The sequence below is a fragment of the Micropterus dolomieu genome, linkage group LG03 (genome assembly GCF_021292245.1).
Source record: "Micropterus dolomieu isolate WLL.071019.BEF.003 ecotype Adirondacks linkage group LG03, ASM2129224v1, whole genome shotgun sequence".
Classification (NCBI taxonomy): Eukaryota; Metazoa; Chordata; class Actinopteri; order Centrarchiformes; family Centrarchidae; genus Micropterus; species Micropterus dolomieu.
This window is the reverse complement of record NC_060152.1, coordinates 29,443,014-29,466,390: the sequence shown is the minus strand read 5'-3', so window position 1 is coordinate 29,466,390 and position 23,377 is coordinate 29,443,014. Positions and strand designations below refer to the sequence as shown.

The 23,377-nt window shown below is 40.2% G+C and overlaps 1 protein-coding gene across 1 annotated transcript; it reads left to right on the top strand.

The window, feature by feature from the left end:
- Positions 1–125: 125 nt before the first annotated feature.
- Positions 126–23,349, top strand: LOC123968271 (NIPA-like protein 2). Its single transcript, XM_046044918.1, has 11 exons — positions 126–718; positions 8,631–8,699; positions 9,790–9,958; positions 15,583–15,642; positions 17,404–17,525; positions 19,569–19,665; positions 19,953–20,088; positions 20,381–20,469; positions 22,403–22,466; positions 22,555–22,652; positions 22,835–23,349. Exons 1-11 carry the CDS (start codon positions 605–607, stop codon positions 22,939–22,941), a joined length of 1,125 nt encoding a protein of 374 aa, XP_045900874.1. The 5' UTR covers positions 126–604; the 3' UTR covers positions 22,942–23,349.
- The last annotated feature ends 28 nt before the right edge of the window (positions 23,350–23,377 follow it).

Genomic DNA, 23,377 nt, shown 5'->3' with positions numbered 1-23,377 from the left:
TGTGCCCAGCAGGTGGCAACATGTTTAACACCAACCAGAAGCCCGGTGCCCAAAGCCACGTCTGGGAATCGTTGGAGGGCTTTTTTCTTTCTTTTGTCTTTTGTGTTAGGCTGCATCAGGCAAATACATGTTTAGTTCATTACAGCTGCACCAGTATGTGGTTATCCGTGGGAACCGCACCTGTTCGCATATGCTGCCTTCGAGTGCAGCTCGTGATGTCGTACAAACAAAGTGGGTCTAGAAATAAAACACATAGGCCTACGCGTTGATTGAAAATGTTTGTTCACCAGGCAGGCAACTGATATTTTTTATATATTAACTGTAATCTACCCCGCCCCAAAAAACTTGCACTAAAGAACGTTGCGTATAAAACATAAATACTGTTTAGGTCTACCGTATGTAACTTCGTTAATTGAAAAGTCCATTTTCCGGACTGCACTTGAAGTGAGCACAAACTCCTGATCCACCTCGCAGCAACGATGAACTTTTCCCTCTGAGTTTCCACTGAAGCCACTGGGGCGTGGGATGCATCGGATGGGATGAGATGAAAAACGGTGGACAAATATGTCAAGAGAGTGGGAGCTAGAGATCTAGAAAAAATATTATGTCCTTATTAAATGATAAGGAAAACATGGCGAACTCAAGTTCTCCACTTGCAGCTCCTCCTATGACCTCCGCTCAAGCTCACCGCGCTGAGATCCTGGAAAATCCACTCCGGGTAAGTTTGTTTAAGTTTCAAACTGTTTGGTCAGGTGCAGGGGGGAAAAGTGTATAGGTACTGTGTGGAGTCTAAATTGTGTTATATGAGGCAGTATTTTGGCTACAGCAGATTATAGCTGATTAGAGGCTGGGGAATAGGGTCATGCTTGATAAAACCACGACCATGTGTTGTAAGATAAACCAACTCAAATTCTTTGATCATACTATAAAGGATGTAATAGTCACTTTATATTAGATATACATTTATATAATAAGAAGCATGTGTCTTTTGGAAGTACAGTGCTTTGTAAAAATATTAAAATGAAAAATATTCCGTACGGTTTCACCCTTTGTTTTCAAAAACGTCACTGGACGAGGCCAGCGTTTTTGTCAATTTATATGCTAGAGCAGTCATTTCCTTTGCTCACGGAATACTGTGTGGTACAAATCATGCTGAACCTGTTTCAGCTGTTCAGCTTCACTGCAATACTGCAGACTGCAGAGACAGGAGGAAAGTTTCGATCTTTCTCCTTTTTTAACTTTCATGAACTTTGCTCCATGAACTCCTTTTGGAGCAGGAAATTACGCCCGAAAGCACAAGAAGAGATTAAGTTAGTCAAAAAAAAAAAAAAATTGTTGGAAGTCAAAATATAACCTCAGCCTCCAAAGCTCTTTGGGTAATGAGCACTCAGTATGGATGAGGAAGCCAGACAGCGCAGAGATCTATCGGTGTTGGCACTTGTCAGAACTATTTTCTAAAGTGATCACGACTAAATCATGGTGTTGAAAGGCCTATTCTTTTTTTTTTTGTTGAACTTTTAACTTTGTGAGTGGACTCACCTGACTCTGTGCATTAAGTTGAGTATGTGCAAATCTGTTTTTGTATGGTAATTTAAAGTCCCTCTCTTCCACTGTGTGTGTGTGTGTTTGTTAATTTCCTGTAATGCCTGTGTCAGTCTTCTGCCCTCCTACTCTTGTGCAGACACACATTCTCCTCATACTCATCTTCCCCTGTCAGCATGATTCTCTCTTTCTCCCATGTTTTCTCTATGTGACATTACGATGGGGGGCACAGAGAGAGAGAGAGAGACAGACAGAGAGTAACAGAGGAGGAATGAGAGGCGTAAGTAATGAGTAATGGCCCATGGGTGGGTTGTGAGAGAATAGATCTACTGTAAGAGTCCTGAACAGCTGGCTAATGGTCCCAGCTCTCCCTCTATCCAATGCTACCCACCATCCCAGAGAACATCCTGACATCCAGGGGACAATATCTGTCTGTCTTACACTTTAACTGCCTCCCACACTTGAAAATGTTTGCACTGGTGCGACTGAAAATTATGGGGTTACGAGAGTGTGCCATGGTTGGCTCACCGGTTATGAGATGAGAACATAGGATGTCATCCACTTGTCCCCAAAAGACAACTGTCCTTGGTGATGCACGCCTCAGTGGTTTCTAATTTCAGTGTGGTTAAGTCTGTTTTTTTTTTTTGTTGCAGTCGTTTTAAATTTATGCAGGAAGAGCTACTGTACTACTAAAGATTAACTTGCCAGTTTCCATGGTAGGTGAAGAAGGCAGGTGATGGAAGACTCTACCACAAAAAATAACTGTTTAGCAGAAATACCTCTGCATCAAACATGGCTACATCTTTCTACTAAGTTAATATTTAATCCTAATAAAATTAGTATGTCAACATAAATACTCTATATCCGTCCTTCTCACTTTTCTGTTCTCTTACTCGCCAATCTGTATCTGAGCTGACACTCTTCTCACGCTTCTGTACCCAAAACCTCTGAGCAGAAAGTGAAGTGCTTCATCCAGAAATCAGCCCATCCCAGGGATGGACAGATCCCCATTGTCACTGAACACAAAGAGCCATGCTGTCTATCTGTCTGTCTGCCTGTGGTGTCCTAGCGAGGGGGAGGGGGAGGAGGAGGAGGATCATCAGTGCTGTCAGTCCCTACATCAGCTTTAAGGTCCATTTAGCTTCTGATGCTTCAGCTTTAGTTTAGATTTAGGCAGGATATTTAGACTTGCTGTTAGCAGCAAAGCAATCTTTGCAGATGGGCTCAGGCTTTGGTGTTCTGATCAAGCGATTACAGTTGGCTTTGTGCGAGGACACGCTTATGAAAAATTGCTTGTCATGAGAGTATGTATGTATGCGTGCAGTATCACATTTGTCTCTATGAGGAAGGTTAGTGTCCTTAGAAGGTTAGAAGAAGGCTGCAGGATTAAGAATATAAATTAGGGTTTAAGGTCAAATATGAAGCCCACATATAAAGAAGGTGTGTGTGTGTGTGTGTGTGTGGGTGTGTGCAGGTGTGTTTGAATTGATAATGTAAAGTTTGTACCTTGAAGGTGAAAAACTTCCAGTGAGAAACTACTAGAAACTCAAACTGACTTTATCTCTGACATTTATGTAATAGAATTTGCACAATACACTGACAATAATTTAATTTAAAAGAAAAAACAGAAGTTCAGTAATTCCACCACGAGTGTAAGCAGAAAAACTAGTCAACACTGTTTGACAAATGTCCTTATTTGTGCCTTGATGATGATTGTGCTCATGCAGTTCACGTGAGTTTTTGCTGCCTTTTGTATTTGATGATACTGATATTCAAACTTGCTCGCCAGCTGCACTTGGAATAATGACTTTTAAGTGCTGGGTAAAAGAACTCTAGGATCTTCTTTTATTGGTTGCCTAGTTTCCTCACAATCCGTATCCAATTACCTTCTCTGATTGTCACAGTATTTTTAATGTTTCTTAAGAGTTTGGCAGCAGCTTTTAAAACTAACTGTTATTCTTAGTCTGTATCATTGTGTCCTGTGCTGTTCGCAGTTAAGCTTTCAGTTCTTTAGTGTCAATTGTTCTCTGTTGACATTTTGTGCTACTGGATTCCACCTTTGTAACACATTAATTACATTTTGACAGAGCGAAAAAGCTCATGCGGCTGGCCTGCAACATCCCTATAAATACAGAAGACTTCATCAGATACACAAAAAGGGTGTAAGTCATCTTTTTAGAGCTTATGTTTGACAGTGTCCAGTAAGTAAGCCAAATGTGCCAGCCAGTGACTCTCCAAAACAGCAGGTCAGAGTCTGTCCCTCCTCTCTGCCTGCTTGGTCAACTGACTGACGCAGCTTCTCTTGATAAGGATGCTCTGCTATCCATTGACAAGGTAACCCAAGGTCCAGATTATCTTTATTCTGTTTCATTACAGACATACTGACTGGCTCTATGTAGAAAGTGTTGCATGTGGCTTGAATAACAAACAACATGACTTAGGTTAATCTTAACATGTACGATGGGTGAACAATAACCTTACCTTATATTAAGTAAATCTCTGTACGTCCAGGAAGGATAAATATCCCCAGACAGGAAGTATCCTTCAGATTTGGTTTGGTACTACACTGTGTCCACACTATGTATGTATGAGTTTTCCTGAGATCTTCTTCTGAGTTGACCTGCTCCTAAGTATTTTCATAACAACTTTTGCACAAACCTTTACATACAAATTACCTCAGACCTCAAAACGTCATTCTTAAAATCTAAATCATCAAAAATATGTGGGCATGGTCCACTATTGCTAATCTACACTTCCTCCAGCAGGAGTACTGGGGTTAATTCTCAATTATTTATTAGATACAATTACACATTTAACCCATATTACTGGTTTATAATTACTAATGCAGTAATTACTTTGTAATCTGCTGTATACAGTGTAGTTTCATTTATAATAGTTCTGTCATCACGCCACGGTGTGCTAACATGTAATATTTTATAAACTGATCATATGTTTTGTATGAAAAGGCTAAAAATGTACACTTACTAGTAAATGTACTTAGTTTCTTTCCACCATTGCAAAGATCAAGTGAAATATTTCCCATGCAGCTACTGTACAGTGAAGTTTAATAGCAGAACAATGTTCAGTAGTAGCAAACACACAAGTACAGTGCAACACAGGCAGGGAGCTTTGTGCTGTGAAGTCTCTCGCTTTCCTTGAGTAAAGTGCGTAATGTTTGCTAAGTAAGCCGACAAGCCAAAGGCACTCCCAGTGTCCCGGCCTAGCCTGCCTCAGCTGCTTTGTTTGCTCTTCCTGTGACAGGAAAACTCTCTCTCTCGTGTGGATTTATCTCACTCGTGGGGAGAGCATTAGGCTCCCACTGTCTGGGAGAGGTGCTTGATTCCTGCTGTGACCGCCTGCACAGCAAATGTATGTACGCCTTCTTCCACCAACACTGAGACAATAAACAAGCAAAAAAAAAGAATTATTTACTGCAATTAGATTGAATTCACTTCCTGGCAAGCCTAATCTAACATGAATGAGTCCAATAAAAGGTGCGATGAATCCCTCCACACTTCAAATTGCTACATCTCCCGTGTGAAGTCTGTGGAATAAACTATCCTCAGGCTGTACATCCACCACCTTATAATCTTAACACACTGCTCCCACCCCTGCCCTTTCTCAGTATTAACAAGCAGCCTCTTTGTGGGCTCAGTAACAGCAAAGCAGCAGGCCACTTACACAATGTCCTGTAAAGCTTGACAAGGTTATTGATCTTGGTTTAGTGAACAAAGCACAGCTGGCCTGATGGATGACGCCTTCTGTTTGATTATGAATTACCACAGAGATGTAGTCATCTCTCATACAGTCAGCCCACCACTCTTTCTCTGTCTGTCTGCTTCAACATTTGAGGATGGAGTCTATCATTGCACACCCACACACAAACACTTTTTACCTTGATGTGATATCAGTCCCCTAGGAATCTCATCATCGAGCCGCCCATCTGCTCCCCACCTCCTCTTAAATCCTGTTTACCTCTGATACACTGCAATCACATTCACACATATCTAGACAAACACAGACACACACTGGAGTCTAAATCCTGTTTACCTCTGGTGCGGTATCATCCTTGCTGTAGGTGTGTTACAGGTCAGCGGTCTTATAAGACTTGGTATGAAGGTGAATGTGGCGCAGAGGGTGAAGAGAAGATAGATGCTGAAATAGAGGCGTACAACTGGAGTGTATGCGGTGGTTTTGAATTTAAAATGACCCAGAAATCCACTTGGCTTAAATTCTTTATCAGGCCGGTGAGGAGATGAGTTGTGTTATGCAATAAAGAGGGTCCAACACAAGTGGAGTTACTTTAAAGTGGGCTGTTGGATGGAATTATGATGATAAGTGAAAAGTAATTGAAAATGAGCTGTAGGTTATAGTGAAAGCGGATAGGTATTTCACCACCATTGCTGTGTGCTAAGAAGTAAGGAAGGGATGTTTGTCTTTCTTTTGTACACTACAGATCCTGTGACAGTCTTACATCAGTCATTGTATCGCCAAACATTCATCCACAGGTTACTGTGATAGTGTATTCCTGTCATGTTGAGAAGTGTAGGGAAGCAATTAGACAATCAATCCATCGAGGGATTTGTCGGTTTTATTGATCAGGGTTATAAATGTGGATTTTTAATCTTTCTATGTGGATTGATGTATCTACTTGACTTAAGGTCTCAGCAGTTTGTGTGACATGTTGTATTGATGTTGAAGAGTGACTGCAAATTATAACCTAATTAAGCATTCTTAAGGTCTCTGGGGGAGTAGCCCGAGACCTCAGTGGTCTTGAGGAAGTGCAAATGTTGATTTTAGTTGATCCGCAGCTACCAATGAGTAGAAGTGTGTCTCTAGTGAAAATAAAAGCTTGTTTGTATACTTAAAGAGCCATCCAAGTATGCTACACAAGATTATTTTAGAACTTGTAAGTCTAAAGTCAGGAAATACCTGATGGTTGTGAAAATTATTTATGCAGCTGGGATGATCAGTCTCAGACCTGCACACACACACACAAACACACACAGCTACCGACTTCCTTTACCCCTGTTATACTGCTGGTCTCATTAAAAGAATGGTTACTATGTCCCGTGAAAGTGTACCATCATCATTTTGCTTGGCGTTCCTCTGTGTGCTTAACTAGTTTTCTGCGGCTCTCAGACTGAGCACAGGGTTACAGCTATTTTCCTTGTCTAGAGAATGGGCTTTGGTCTGCTTAATGACTTTAAGATTAAGCTATAATGACAGCTCCTTCCCCTTCAGTGGTTCGAAGCGATGTTTCATATTTTACTGTCTAATAATGTGCTCCGACAGAGCGATAGACGATCTCTGGATTGTGTGATAGTGATCAGCTGTTGTGTTTGGAGACCAGGGGAATTAATTTACACTCTAGTCTTTGCCCACTGTGCTGTTATCTCATTGTCAACAATATCAGATGGCTATTATTGACAATAACCCACTGCGTGTCTTATCTTGCAGAGCGGACCCCTGAACCTGGCCATTGACTCTCTGTCATGTTTAATTTTATAAATCTAGTGTTGCTGACCTCTTTTCCATGTTTTGCTCACTACAGCTTTCTCCCTCTCTCCCATTATCCAGCTCACTCCTCTCTCTTGCTTTGCCTCCTATTCCTTTGTTTTCACTCCCATCATTGTATATCCTCTCTCTTTCCTCTCTACCCCCATCTCTCCCATAATGCTCTTTCAAGGGATAAATACTTGGATGTGCGTGGCTGCTGTTACTTCTTTTACAGTGATTGAGTTTCTTTTTTTAGGTTTCCATCATTCACATTCCACCCCCGCTGTGTGCTTTCATTTCTTTGTAAACTTTGCCCGCCCACCGATATGTTTGTGACTTAAAATTAAATTTCCTCTTGGCAATAAATTTCCTAGCATATGGGGGAAAGTAGCCCAGAGTATTCTTGAAACACTGAATGGTTCTGTTTCTCCTTCCATGATTTAAACACCAATTGTGCATTCCTGCTGAGATTTGTCTACAAAAAGATGCCCATATTGTATTTTCCTGGTATAAGAAGTACCTTATGATACTGTGTAGGTTTTTAAAGAGAGTCTAATAATACAAGACATTTTTGGTGACCACAATTTCTCAAGAGCTTTACATGCTTACATGTGCATACACAATATTCATAGTGAAACTTCAGTGGCGATTGAAGCCCAGTAGCCAGATAAATGTGTTGCATTACACAAAATACTGCTCAATGGAGAAAAATCTGTGGAACCCAGAATCTGCTTCTCCAGAAACCCAGGAAAGCCTGTAAACGGCGCCACTCTCTGACTGTTCTAGCTAGACACCATCACCATCTGTACTGCTGTGGTCAGGCGTTGTCTGGAGTATGGCAGTGTCCTTCTGGTGGGGTGCCAAAAAAGTCGCTGCTGGAGAGGGTGTTTAAAAAAAGGGCCCTAGGGATCATCTCCTGAGACTGCACCGAAACTCCCATTGCTGCAGAGGAGGAGGGAACAGGCATCCATTCAATTGGTCAAAGAGATGGCACATGCACTACATCCACTCCATGACTCGCTCTCACAGACAAGAGCGGAAAATAAAAACAGATATAATACAAACAGACTGCACCTAAGCAACAACAATTTCTTTGGGGTTTGTTTTTGTTTCTGTGTTTCATGTAGGCTCTAGGGGTGGCAATGTCAGTCAGATGGACCACTTTGGTGATCACTTAACTTTCCATATACATTTCCATGTACTCATTTGGCAGACACTTTTATCCAAAGCAACTTACATGACCACTAGCATAGCTGTAGCTGTGTGTTGAATATTTGATATGACAAAACCATAAAAGCCTCTGTTGGACAGGGGCACGTGCACGCGCGCGCACACACACACACACACACACACACACACACACACACACACACACACACACACACACACACACACACACACACACACACACACACACACACACTAGTGCCTTTGAACAGAGCACCAATGGAACAATGCTCTCCGTGGTTGTCATGGATATGACATACAGTATGTGACAGCTGCAGGGAGTATTTTGGGGTGTTTATAGTTGCTTTGTGACAAGTAGAGCATCTCCTAATCTTGTGCCTGTTTACTGCTTGTTCCCACAGACCTATCTCCTGGGAATCATAATCTCCATATGTGGGAATGTCCTCATCAGTATTTCACTCAACATACAGGTAGGAAGTGCTGGAATCAAGCTGTACGGCAGACACTCAGCACACAGCTGGCACGTTCTGCCTGTAAAAACTAATTTCTCCACTCTCTAAGTACTCCAAGAATGCCTTTCTCCTGACAGTTTGCTCTCACTTCAGCAGACTCTCTATGTGTTCATCAGGATTTTTGTGAACGTACACTGACTGTTTGATCTGCTTGGCTATTTCATACCGATAAAGCCTATTTTAATTAAAATCAATAGAAGTGAATAGAAATCAATTTAAAATTTATCTTGTGATTAGCAATACAAATTGTACAGCCAAGTTATCAAACATAATTTTTTGCACTTTGAGTGTGGACCGGATTACAGTAATTATGCTCTAACTGCGAACTCTTAAATAATCAATTGAAGTTATTTAGAGAGTAAATGTAATTCATTAACTACAGCACACACCCTATAAAGCCTCTACCAGGCTAAGAGGCTCCACAGGCTGAGGAATAAAAGCATTCTTGTCTGAAATGAGCATTGTTTTTATTGTTTTTTTTTCACACACATAGCAAATACGAAAACTCGTGTGATGCACATGCAAAAACTAGGATGTTTGTGGCAAGAGCATGCAGGGTGTGTAAGACAGATTGAGAGGGCGTGACAGCTTCAACTAAATGTGAAAAAGTGCTGGAAAAGGCTGATAATCGTTGTTTATTAGACAGTGTAAGCTTGTAATGATAGAATTGTTAATGATTATGAGGAACACATTTGTGTGTTTGTCTTGTACAGCTTCCCCCCTCATTGATTTGCTTAATTGGTGTCATGCCTCTTCTGATATGAAATGCTAATCAGCAGAGGATGTTATGGTGTGTTTACAGTTGTGTGACACCCTCTGTAATGCTGTATTATTTTTAAATTGCACCTTATTTTTCAAGTGTGTGTGTGTGTGTGTGTGTGTATTATATATATATATATATACAGTATATATGTATAAATATGGCTGTGTAAGCCTGTAAAGATAAATGTCTGATGTATGTTTGAGTTTGTCTTTTGCAGCTCTCCAGTTGTTGTAACTACTTAATCTGACTGATGCCTCTGGCTCCTGTTTCCTCTCTCCCTGACAGAAATATGCCCATGTCCGTCAGGCTCAGCGTGGCTCCAAGCCCTATTACACCTCTGTGATGTGGTGGTGTGGTGTGGTTCTCATGGGTGTAGGGGAGCTGGGGAACTTTGCTGCCTACGGCTTTGCCCCAGCATCGCTCATAGCCCCGCTGGGCTGTGTTTCTGTCATAGGTAAGTGCAACTTTTTCCTCCATAAATTCATACATTATCCATGTGTGAAGGCTGGACTAGAAGGTTGCATCCTCAGGGAACAACAAGAATCATTGCCATGTGAAGTTTGTTCCTTTTCTTACGATCTTGTCATAAACAGGCCTCTTCATGGCAAGTGCTTGCATTACATGCTGAAAGACAGGATTTACTTTTGTGTGTGGTATCTTTAAAAAAAACTCACTCAGATGCATTTTCCATGCAAAATGGGAGCTATCGTATACAGTACAAATACTACTTGTTTCTAAAAATTTCATTCAAAACAGCAGAGGCATTGTTGCAGTTTTAAGCTTTCAGTCTTACTTTAAAACCATCATCAGGATGAGATGGATGTATCAGGATTTGATCTCCAATAATTGCAGAAAATGATAGATGGATTCATATTTTAGGTTAACAATCCATCTCAGTGTTACTGAAATGTTTTTCAGAACACAATTTTTGTCTATTCTATATGTTTTGGGTGGAATCCATTCCATATCAGTACTATACCAATATTGGAAATGGATCTATCATTTACTGGAAGAAAATAGAGAACAAATCCTAAAAAGATCAAAAATTAGGAAGAATCCAACCAAAGACAATATGGGAGTGCAAGAAGACTTCATATTTCTCATTCATTAAAGATCTTACAAGACAATATCAAATGTTCATAAGGTCTGCCCTTTTTTAGGTGCAACCTCTTAAACCAAGCAATGTCTACCCACTGTCACCAGCTGAATATGTCTCCGTTTTATTTTAATATTTTACTTGGCTAAAAATGTAAATATGTTAGTAATTCACATGTTTAGAAAGATTAGATCTCAAGAAATTTTCTGCTTTTCTGTCCTGTTAATCATCTCACTGCCTCCCCAGATTTATAAAGCAACCTCTTGCAACCAACCCCCAGGTTGGTAACCACTGATCTATGGACAATACACAAAAGCACAGAAATAGTTTTAGCCATCAGGAAATATAATCCTTACTAGATAAATAGTTGCAAAGCTTTTACAGAACTGAAGGTGTTTGCTTAATGTTGAGAGCGTGTCTGTCCATCCTGGGAGTGGGATCCCTCCTCTGTTGCTCTTCCTGATGTTTTTTTCTATTTCTTGACCCTGCTAAAGTTTTTAATTGTGGGTCTAAGAATAGATACAGTACAGATTGTAGAGCCCCTTGAGGCAAATTTGTGATATTGTCCTATATAAACAAAAATGGACTTGACTTGAAAGCACTGAGTGTTGACAATCAAAGGCTTCAAACTACTACAATGCCTCTGCTCTTTTTTTGGTGTATCTCCACTCTTACATATTTAAATAAATATCAGTGCATCTCCTGGCTTTTAGATGCGGGAAAAACAAATCTTAACAGCACCATTTTCAAGTAACATGACATAAAAATGAAATGCATTAGTGAAGTTTTGTAGTGCTATTTCCAGCATGTGTATCACAACAACACATCTACCTGCTCTGGCAAGGCTGATAGGTTTTTTAGCTCATTCAATAGGCTCTCTCACACCTACAAACTTGCTTGAATAGAAATTTCCAACTACTGCTTGATTCTATTTCTTTGAGAATTTTACCTTTTTATCAGAGCAGGTCAGTGTGTAGGTACATGTAGTAATTTTGACTGTTCCTCCAATTCATAGTTTATGTCCAGCACTGGAGCCAGAAAATGAATATGTACATTTCCACCCTTAAAATGTTATTAGTGATTCAGGAAGTCCAATTCATTCTGACATTATAAATCCAACAGCCCACTCCAGAAATGATCATTTCTATAGTCCACAGTGTGAACTAAAGCTGTCATGAACTAAGCTGGATTCATTAGCCAATCAAAACAAAGCCTGCGCGGTTGCTGCAGCTGACAGCTGCTCAGTGCAAACACTCTAAACACAGGTTAAATATTGAAAAGGTTCACTTCTTACCTCCCGCCACCCATCACTCACCACGCTGGAGGTGGTGGTGAGTCATGGATATTAATGACAGCTATTACCCCAACGCTTCAAACGATTTTCCTACACTCACGTCTCGCAAGTGGATGAATGGTCTGAATAAAGCATTGAACAAAACCACAAATCTGGTTAAGAAGGCTGCACCTCTTGTACTGTGCGGTGTATTTGCTACACTGAGCAATTACTTTTTAAAGGATTTTAACACAATAACGTAAGCACTATGTACTGTTGAGAGCAGCAACCTCTCAGTGCTCTGTCAATGTGTGTAAAGCTGACATGATGACTCCCTTTAAATCACTACTGTGCTCATTTCCATTGTACTATCGTAATTATCCATATAAAACCACTGATTGCTCCACACTAGTGTTGCATTGGAGTGTGCATGAATAATACACAGCAGAAGTGTGTCTTGAAGGAGCGTCTTGAAGAATTAATGAAGCCAGAGATGAAGAGGTGAAAGAAGGGAAAGCAGAGGAAGATGTCGCAGCCGTGACACGGGCTGTCCTGCTCAAAGCTAACAAGTGGTGCTGAGGGAAAAAATGTACAGGTTGCTGTCTGCCATTGTGACTCCACCTCTCACCCCATGCTGACTCACACTGTACACAAATGAGCAAGAGGACACACATAGGCCCACACAAAGGCATGCACAACTCGTGTGTAAAAAAACAAAGATACGCCTTAGGTCAACCCCCCCACCCCCCACCCCCCACTGCGATGTTGTGCCTGTTTTCCAAAAGCTGTGTGAAGGCTCAGAAGGGGGGAGCAGACAGCGGGAGGGCTTGGGTGAGTAAACAAGAGGGAGGCAAGTGGTTAGAGAGTGGGTAGAAGGGGGGAGGAGAAAGGAGGTTGGATGCTGAGAGGAGAAGATAGTTAGGTGATAGGAAGAATAAAGGACAGGAGAGAACAAGGATATGAATGAATAAGACAACAGGCAGGCAGGCAGAATGGGAAAGGGTTCGGGAGAGCTGATGATGCTGCTGCTGCCATCCACCTGTCACTGCGTGTCACGCTGGCACTCTGAAGCTCCATGGAGAGCAATTACTACTGTCCCTATCCACGGAGCCCACCGATCTCTATTACGAATGACAGCATCATCCCAAATGCTGTTGTATGGAGCAGAGCATCGGCTCTCTCCATCAGATACGATGTCATCACATGCAAAAAGAGGAGGGAGGCTGGCATGGTAGAAACAAATAGAAACCTGATTCACACACAGCATCAGCATTGCTCACAGATATCAGACCTGCAGCTCTGTACAATTGACAAAGTAGTGTTGTTTGGCACTGTCTGACAGTTTTTATCAATAGATCTCTGGTTTTACTTAAGGAATGTAATTGGAAAAATATGAAACCATGGTTGTTATGGTATTTCACAAAATCATTCAGCCTCAGAACTAGAACTTTTTATTTATCAAATATTACATTTCAAAACTCCTTTGCAGCATCAATATTACAACATTCAGCTATTGTTAGAGTGTCTGAAAGCTGGTATTAAAACTCCAGAGGACAAGAGAGCTTCCAAAAGTCTCTATTTTATGTCATGTGTGTGAACACACGATATGTGCAATGTGGCAACAATTCTTATATTTGAGTTTCTCTGGGAGAACAGCTCAACTTTCACAGCTTGCATTCGTTCATGTGTGATCCGACTGTTTGACATGGTGTGCTTTCACTACAGGGAGTTTCCCATTACTACACATATGAGAGAGAGCATGTAGAGGGGCAGTACTGATGTGACACACACACACAAAGCTCCATAAACACACAGGCACAGTGACAGAACTGTGTACCCCCAGAGGTTCCTGTTGCCACATTTCTCATTTTATAAAGCCGTGTGAATCTCACTTTGTATGGAGTTGCTATGGTTACTTGTTAGATCCAGCTGGTCCCAGAGGCAAAGGATGAGTCCTAAACGTGCATGCGAACATGCTCACAGTATGAAATATTTAACAACTAACTGTTTCATATAAATACCAATCAGAGTCTTTATAAACTTCCAATTTGACAGTAATGTCCCCGTATCCATGCCTCGTGTCACACAAATAGTTACAGCCATTGAGCATCCATTTTCCTTTCTATTTTTTTAATTATAGCAAACCTTTTCATGGCTCAGGATTATTAGTGTTGCTAAAATTGACCCTCAGGTGGAAAAAATTGCTAATAAACTGCAACTGTGGTGAACAGTCAATGCTTAAGGTTTATATTGAGAACCTGTCTGTCATGCCACAACACCACAGTAAGCCTATGCGTGACACGCTGTGTGTCTCTGACATGTTGAGCTGTTTATGCTCTGTAGCTAATCTCCTTATGATGGTGGCAGAGCCTGTACACAAACTCAAAATGCCTGTCTGTCTTTTTTCCTCCCAGTATTTTCCAGCAATTTTTCCGTTCAATTAGTCTTTCTCTGTCTGTGTGCCATCGCCTGCACCCCCCGTCTGGCCGGCTTACTGTAGTTGTGTCCAAAATCCTCCAGCTAACACAGCTGTCATAGCTGGCTCTGCTGAACTATTGGTGGGAAATATAACAACATAACGTCAGAAAAGGATGTAAAATTAGCTACTCGTTGTGTTGTTAAGTGCAGAGGACTTCCAGCCACAGTGTGTCATGTAAACTGACCACCTTACTGTGACAGGCTGCTGTCACTTGCATATCTGTTTGTCTGTCCACTGCCTCTTTGTCTTCTAGTTTGTTTTTCTGTTTCAGTCAGGTAGTCCGCCTGTGCGACCATCCATCTGTGTATCTGCCTGTTTATCAGCATGCCTGTGTGATAGCCAAATGCTGTATGTTTATGCTTCTTCCTCGGTTTGGTGCATATCACGGAGAAACATTAAGAAGACTAATCTGAGGCTTAGCTCGTATGAAACTGATTGCTTTTCAGCAACGCAATTTTTGACAGTGATATTGATGAATGGGTTCCTGAAAAATGTGGCGTGGAATAGCATCTCGCTGTAATGTGATGCTGGTGTTATGAAGTCATAATGAGTTCCATTTATCAAGGCAAGCTAACACATTTTATCTGGCTGATAAATATAAACATGTCAAGCATTGTGTGTGCATTATATGTACATGAATCTATTCATGTGGACAGGCATTTATACGGTAAAGTCTCACTGTGTGCATGACTGAGTGCTTGTTTGCATGTGTAACTACAGTATAATTTGTATGACATACAGTATATATGAGAAATGACAGTGATATCTTCACATTGCACGCTGCACAGTAAAATCTTATTACTTCTCATCTTAATACAGTATACATGTATACAGCAAAGTGTAGTCTGCAAAACTATCAATCCAATTGGTATTTTTATGAAGTAAATATTCAGTCAAGTATCGGACCTTGCTATTGATTATATTGACGTGTTGCATCAAAAAATAAATAAATCCAGAATATGAGATTACAAAAGAATTGCTGAACAGCAATTATGTTTTATTGTCAAGGGACAAGCATTTATTGTTATGTTATTGTAATAAACAACAGAGAGCAAGATGTTTTCACTCTACAATTCATATTATTTGCTGTTAAATGTATCTGATTGCTTTTTTAAAATATACAGTGTGAGGATAAAACTGTGTATGAGTTCACATTATATTCAACTGAATGGTAACTACGGCATGTTTTATTGGTGGCTGAACTAACAGGAATATATTTTCACTTCCCAGCCAGTGCTGTCATATCTGTGGTTTTCCTCAAGGAGACACTGCGCGCCTCTGACATAGTTGGTAAGCGCAAACACTCACAGTCGGATCATAGCACTTGAGGACGTCCATGTCCTGTCAGATTGCTGCTGTGACTTGACAACATCTCAGAGTTGAGATACAGTTTGAAAATATCCTGTAGCAGAGGAAAAATATTTCATTTTGACTGAGCTAGAAATCAAACATTTGGTCCACTTGTTAAAAAGTCCAATTGATGTGTGTTGCTGCCAGTGGAAAGAAAATGCATAATTGAACAGACCTATCCTATTATATTGTTTTATGACAAGCTATTGTTTGTCCTAAAAAAAAAAAAAAAAAAAAATAAGTCTGCTGCAAAATGACATGATTGTGATGGTCATCACAATGACAGTCATTTCAACTGCTAGATTGGAAATGAATACCAGCACCACACATCCCTGCATGTTGTTGGTTTCCTGGATAAATCATCAGTAATTTTCGCCAGTTTTGCTATTGTCTTATAATTGTTGAGTGTCATTATCAGCCAGCTATTGGAAACATTTAATTGTATGAGCTGTTTTTCAGCAGTGCCCTGTTTGCAAAAGGTTATTCAGACCAATACCAGATGTATAGCATGACAAATTGAAAACTAAAAATTACATTCAGCTTGTGGTAGTGTTTCAATGAATAAGGTAAATTATGAGTTTGCCAAGTCCAAGAATATTCTGAAGTTCACTCCTTTTACACAGTATAAAGTTAACTACAAGCTGTTTTTCCAAGGTTAGTCTTAATTCTTTAGTCAGAATTTCTAAACAAAGACTGCACACATGAAGCACAACGCATTTTGAGCTAAAGGAGGCTGGTAAGATGTTTTTATCATGGCTTTATAAGAAAAAAGGATATTTGTGCCTATTGGATGGGACATCTACAGGATGTCAAGTATATATTTGTAACCTGTACCAGGTTAAGGAATGTGGTGAATGACATCACCAAAGTCATAAATAGCAGCAGACCCTTTTTTGGGGTTTTTTGTCATTAGCTTGTAAGCAGACATTGATATACAGTATCTCACAAAAGTGAGAACACCCCATTTTTTGTTTTTTTAGCTTTTATTTCAGATGGAACAGAGAAGCAGGAAATGAGGGAGTGAGAAAGCGGACACAGTGCAGCTAAGGGCCGCTCCGATAAGGACCAGCTGAGCTAATCAGGGCCCGATTTAAAACCAGTTTTGTGATTGATGACATTCTTTAAATGGTCTGTATACAATCAAGACCAGACTGCAGAAGCATGTGCTCAATTGTGTCTGCATTTGTGTATAATATAGCATCAGTAATGTACAGCTTTATCAGAGCCCAAGTCTTAATACTAATGTGACTTTTTATGATGTATTAAGGGTTCATGAAGAAAGAATTGAAATTTAGGCAGTGACATTTCTGAACAGCCTCAGCTACCTGTGAGCCTCAACCTCAAATGATAAAGTCATTTGCCAGTTTATTATGTCCACCTTGCTAAAACTAATACAGTTAGTAAGTGAACCTACCCTCCTTGATATAAATGGGGTGGACAAAATAACAGAAACACATGTTGGTACAAAGTGTAGTCTTCATGAATTTATTCCAAGACTGTTGTATTAGAGTGCATTAGTTTAGCTAGGTGTACCTAATAAACCGGCAAGTGAGTAGCTGTCCAGAATTTCAGAATAGTTACCAGCAGCACTTACAATTTAAGGTGAGCTAGAGGGTTCATGTCAAGTCAGTGGATCTGTCAAACCAATATAAAAACCTTTTCACTACAATCTCACCACTCTCTGCTCTCTTTCTTTCATAGGTGGAACTCTGGCAATAACAGGAACGTATGTCCTTGTGACCTTTGCCCCCCACACTTCCACACACATCACAGCCCACCTGGTCCAGTACTACGCCGTCAGCTGGCACTTTGTGCTTTACCTCGTACGTAACCCTTTGAAACTATCCTGCCTGAGTCCAGTAATATATACTGTATGTGTGTAAGCATGTTCTTGTTTCCTTGGAGTTACTGTGTGTATGTCCAAACGGGTTACTGTATACTGTTGTGTACTTTTAGCAGCACACAAAATGCGTAGCTACATTGCGGCTCCTGTCCTGCTGTTAATTCGCTTATACCAACCTTTAACCTCTTGGTGGAGAGGAACAAGAGGAGGATTACTCTAAAGGGTTAATTAAAGTGTTTTTATTATTCATCTGTCAAAGCGTTGAAGTGCAGCTGATGAATAACCTGACCTCAGAGAATGATGTAATTAACCCCTGCACCAATGAAAGATCTCCTGTTCTTCTGGCTCATATGGATGAGCTCAGTGTGGCTGTTTTGTTTCATGGAATTTGTGAAGTGAAGAGGGAGTCCATTAAAACTAAGACTGTCTAAATTTTTTGCACTCAGTATTAAAAAATACTGCCCCCTCCTCAAGGTCTGCAAGTGCATTAACACACACCCATGCACTCTCTTATTCCAATTTTGCTTCAGGCAGGGATGGCATAAACATAGCGGTTACCATAGTGATGGATCTCACACAGAGCTGAAACAAAGTGTTTTTCTCAAGACCAACTCATCACAAAAATGTAAATGTTAACACCAGTCGCAGTTGTAAACACCTTAGATGTTTTTAAAAGGAAGACTTCTGCAGCACAAGGTCATATCCTGCTGCTCTTCCATTGATGCCTCCCCTGATAACAGCAGAGACAAAGAGAGGGAGCTCTGTGTTTGTTCCACCTTTCAGGTTAAACTTCTAGAAATACAGTGCTTTGTGTAATTCAAGAGTGAGGAGTAAAGAGAATCACTATTTGTTTTGCTAGGAAGTGTGATTCCTTTGATCTGTTGTAAGGAGATTACTATTTGAGGTCTTGAACACCACAGAGGACCTATAGCCTAATGCATTTCTTGTATGTATTTATATATATTACATTTTATACTGCATTTATTTCTATAAATCATCATATATACAAAATCACCCCTGAAACGCTCACATATTATCACATCAAATCCTTAAAGGATACGCTTGCAGGTCATCAGGAAGGCTAGCCAGTGGTGTAATAAGTGAACATGTGCCCTGGGTAGCAGTACCATCATCATTCACTGCACAGCATTTTTTTCAGCCATTTTCCACATTCCACTCTTGAATCTGGTCCTCTTTGCTGAACCAATGCAAACACAATCAGATACAAAAAGCAGCTATTGGATGAAAAATAAAAGAGAAATGTTCAAGTAGATTTTAGGAAAATACAGACAGACAGATGTTTTCAAATGGAGACAGTCTTGCTGCCTCTGGCTGCAGTGATTGATGGTGTATAAAAGGGTATGCTGTTTTCCATTTCTGGCAATGCATTGTGAATTCTCATCACCCTGCAGAGGAACTACCTCCAACGGTATGGGATTAACTGTAGGTCGTGATTAATCAGAGGAAAATGAAATATCTATCACTGTCTCATTATTTCCAGAAGTCATACAATTATCAAATGATTTCATCTGAAAGGACTCGTAAAATGATATCTATCGCAAATGACCCAGGTCTTTCTAAATTACTTTCCATCAAGACTAATGAAATCTTGAAAGTAGCCCTTTATTTAACATTTATAGAGACACAGGGTTGATTTTTAGAGACATTTAAAGGTCAGCTTGCCTTTTTTCCCGCAATTCTACGTTTATACTCCTTTCGTATTCTCCATCCATTAGCGCCATTTCGTTATGTCAGAGGTCCTTGAATAGCTGAATGCTATTGGACCCACAAGGATAGCCCCCGGCCCTTCTCATTAAAGACCAGCATTTCATTTCCTTTTTTTTATGCCACTGTCATTTGTTTTATTTAAATCATACTGTCTGCTTGCAGCACTTAGTTATATAGATAACATGGTCAGTGAAAGTACAATCTGAGTGCAATTCAGATTTTCATTTTCTGTGCTAAGTTAGAGGAAATCTGCATTAATGATTTGTGTACCCCCCACCTTCCCTTCTCTCAACAGTTTATAGAGGTCATCGTCTTTTGCATCCTGCTCTATCTGTACAAGAGGAGGAATGTGAAGCACATCGTCATTGTGATGCTGCTGGTGGCCTTGCTCGGTATGAACAAATGGAGGATGCCTGATTGAGGGCAGAGGTTATGGATTCAACCATTTTAGGTGGTCAGAGGTTGCTTTGTTGCCTGGCTACCAAAAGTGGACCCATGTTCTGTTATCATTTCAGTTAAGAGCTGAGTAGAGCATGATGGAAGAAAATAATTCACTAAAACTCACTAGGAGACAATGAACCACCTCTACAAAACAGCATGAACCAATGAATAAGTTCTTTATTGCTACAAGTTGTACAACTAAATGCTGAAGTGGTCTGCTGCTTCTGTGTTGCTGCAGCCTCTCTGACAGTCATTTCAGTGAAAGCTGTGTCAGGGATGATCACAGAGTCAATAAAAGGCCAGCTGCAGCTCATCTACCCCATCTTCTACGTCATGCTTGTTGTCATGGTCGCCTCCTGCGCGTTCCAGATCAAGTTAGTCAAGGTTTTCTCTCTACTTCTGTGTACCTTTTTTTTTTTTTCTCTCTCTCTCTTTCAGCCTCTTTTTATTGCTCAAATCCCTGATGTTTGCCAAAGGCTAGATGCAATTATGGCTTTCCAGTTCCTGAACAAACAAAGGAAAATAATATATTGTACACGGTGACATTGTACCTTCAGCGCACCTACAGTTTTATGATGGATGAATATACCACTACATGTTGCCTCTATAACCAAGGTCATAATATTCACTGCACCTCTCAAACCTTCTTTTCTTGTCTCTCTCCAGATTTCTCAATCAGGCAATGAAAATGTTTGATGCCACAGAGGTGGTCCCTATCAACTTTGTATTTTTCACTGCAAGTGCCATTGTTGCAGGTATGTCCACCATAAAGCTCTCTCTGTGGGTTAAGTTTTACTCACTGACTTCTGCCTGAAATGATAAGACGAGTGATATTTTGTATTTTTTTTGTCAACAAATCCCAAGAAAAGACCAAAACCAACAATGAATTGACCCAATATTTCATGCATAGCCTGACATAACTTATTATGTGCCCTAGAGCTCCATTGTTGTCCAGAAATGTTAAAAACAGATAATTGAGCCACTGTAGTTTAGTTTGAGTCAGTCCCACATACATTGTCCTGGTGCCACCACTCACTAGCAAACAAAATATGTATTAACTTGCAACTGAAAGTGAGTAGTGTCTGGACCCAAGCGGTGTATGAACAACAGATCCACATTGCCATTTCTAGAGCCACACAGCTAGCGTGGCTAAAAATCAAACTAGTTGTGTTTCATTTCATCTTTGTGATTTCAGAATAATTTTCTATTAATTTCCAAGAAATTTTCTTGAGAGAATTGTGTAAATTGGTACTAATTACAGGACAAATTGAGACAGTGTTAAATTGATACACTTTGAATTAATTACTTCCAATTAATTACTAGTCATAATGAGTCCTTTAGTCTTGTCAACTGAAAATGCAAAAATCTGTCTACAGGCAGGAAAATTCTGTGAAAACTTAAATTACAGACACATAAGATTCACGTCTTCAGTAGGAACCAGTGGTTTGAGTGCCACAAACAGGGCAGGGAAGACAGATAATATTATAAGACTAATGTATTGTTGGTCTTATCCTTAAAGAATTGTATGAAGGATTATTTTTGAATGATGAAGATGTGCTCCAAAGCTCACTGCAGTAGTTGAAATTGATTCATGAAGCAACCCAGTGGAACAAAATACACAGTCAATATGGTGTTTCACTCCTGTATCTGTGAACCATTTAGGAGTCCTTCAGGAAAAGCCCGCAAGTTTTTATAGCATGTGTATTTAGCCAGGTCAGGTCTTTATTATCCTGTCAGTAATTGTGTTTTTTTTTTTGATTAGGTCTGGGAAAAAAAAAAAAAAAATCAAGAAATGGTTTCTTAGAAGCATTTTTTTTTCTTAAAGGGAAAATACACCCTAAAACACTTTATGCATAAACTTTATGCTTAAATTACTAAATCCATTTTCTTACTTGTTATTCTTCTTGTGGATAAATTCCCCAACCGCTGGTGACTAGCATAATTTCAAGCGATTCCCAGTGCCGCTTCAGTGGAGTGTAAGAGCAAAGAAATGTTCCTGCAGTCCAAAACATCAACAGTAAACATCAGTTTTTGGTGTCAGCTTCTTTCCACCGTTTTGCACTGATATCCCACAATCACACAGGGGGGCATCCATCATAGAGGAGAGACAGCCACAAAGCGTGTGGATATTTAAGTTACTCGCAGTTTTTCTGAGAATTGCTCTCGGTATTACTATTGCGCTCTCCGCCTACACATTGCACACCACAATTGACTGCAATGAACAACAAATTGCTGATGTATGTATATCTGTCAGTATAAGAACATCTGGGGGTGGACTTACAAGATTATTTTGTACCACACTGAAGAAAAGTATTGTTTTAGTCCTAACCCATTGATAGTCACAACAGTAGACTTGGAGCAGAGAGTGAAGAGAGTATGTGAACACAGGAAAAGTGAACATGGACTGTTTTTTGCCAACTAGCACCTATTGAAACCATCACTGAGAGGAAATTGTTCTCTATTGGACACTCTGAGGGTTAATCAGTGATCCTGCACATTTTCTTTCTTGCTACTCATCTGTAAGAACTACACTATTCAGTTAATAATAAAACTATTTTCCCTCACCACCCCAGTGTAATGTGCTCAGGATTTGCAGGGCTACATTTCACAAAGCACTTTAGATATACCACATATTGTGGTATTCTAATAGCAACCGAATGCATTTTAATGTGCTTTTTCATTTTGCAGGGATAGTATTTTACCAGGAATTTGAAGGCCTGGCTTTACTGAACATTTTTATGTTTCTTTTTGGGTAAGCATTCAATACAACAACAGTAATTGGCTTAAAATGTGGTATTTACTGTAAGATGGTGTCAGTCCTTTCTGAAACTCTTTTCCAGTTGTCTTCTGTCCTTCCTTGGAGTTTTCCTGATAGCCCGAAACAGGCCAAAAATAAAGCATCAAGATCGCAATTTTATCGCAATGGATAGGATTCCTGGTAAGTTTTTGATCAGCTCTTCACAATAGTAAGTTACATGCTGACCTATTTAAGGCGTATTGATTAGCCAGCAGTATGACACTATGAATCTGCTGCCAGTAGCCCTTGACTTATCTAACTGCTAATCTCTGCAGCCCTGGCAGCACCGTCCATCTAATGAGCTCTGCTGTCCATGTTCACAGGGATAAGGCACACAGACAAAGTGCAGCCTGAGGCGAAGACTCAGACATACGGATCGCTGGCAGCCAAACTCATGTGCAACAGAGCTGGCCAAACAGAAGATTCATAGGACCTCCATCTGTTGGGACTGTAAATTTGTGGATTTGTGTGCATGCTTGTTTCTGCGTACCTCAGTAAAATCTTCATAGATACAAATGGTTGGCATCAATTCAAACCAGAGCCAGCTGAGCATCAGTATTTGTGGCCATATTGGTCTCGACTTTGTCAAAATGCCAAGTATTCCCTTTCAGTATCCTAGAAGATTTTCTCTTTTGTCAAACGTATTTCCAACAGGGTTGTCAGGGATAACTGATTTGACTCTAAATGAGATGAAACCTCAGGATCACAGCGCAACATCAAATGGCCGACCAGCAACAATTTCCTTCCAATATAACAAATGCATTATGTTAATCAGTAGAATAAATTGGTCTGTGTGTGATCAGCTGTAAATAAACAAGGACAAAATCCGATATTTCAACTGTGTGAACATTTCATGTTCTGCAGCA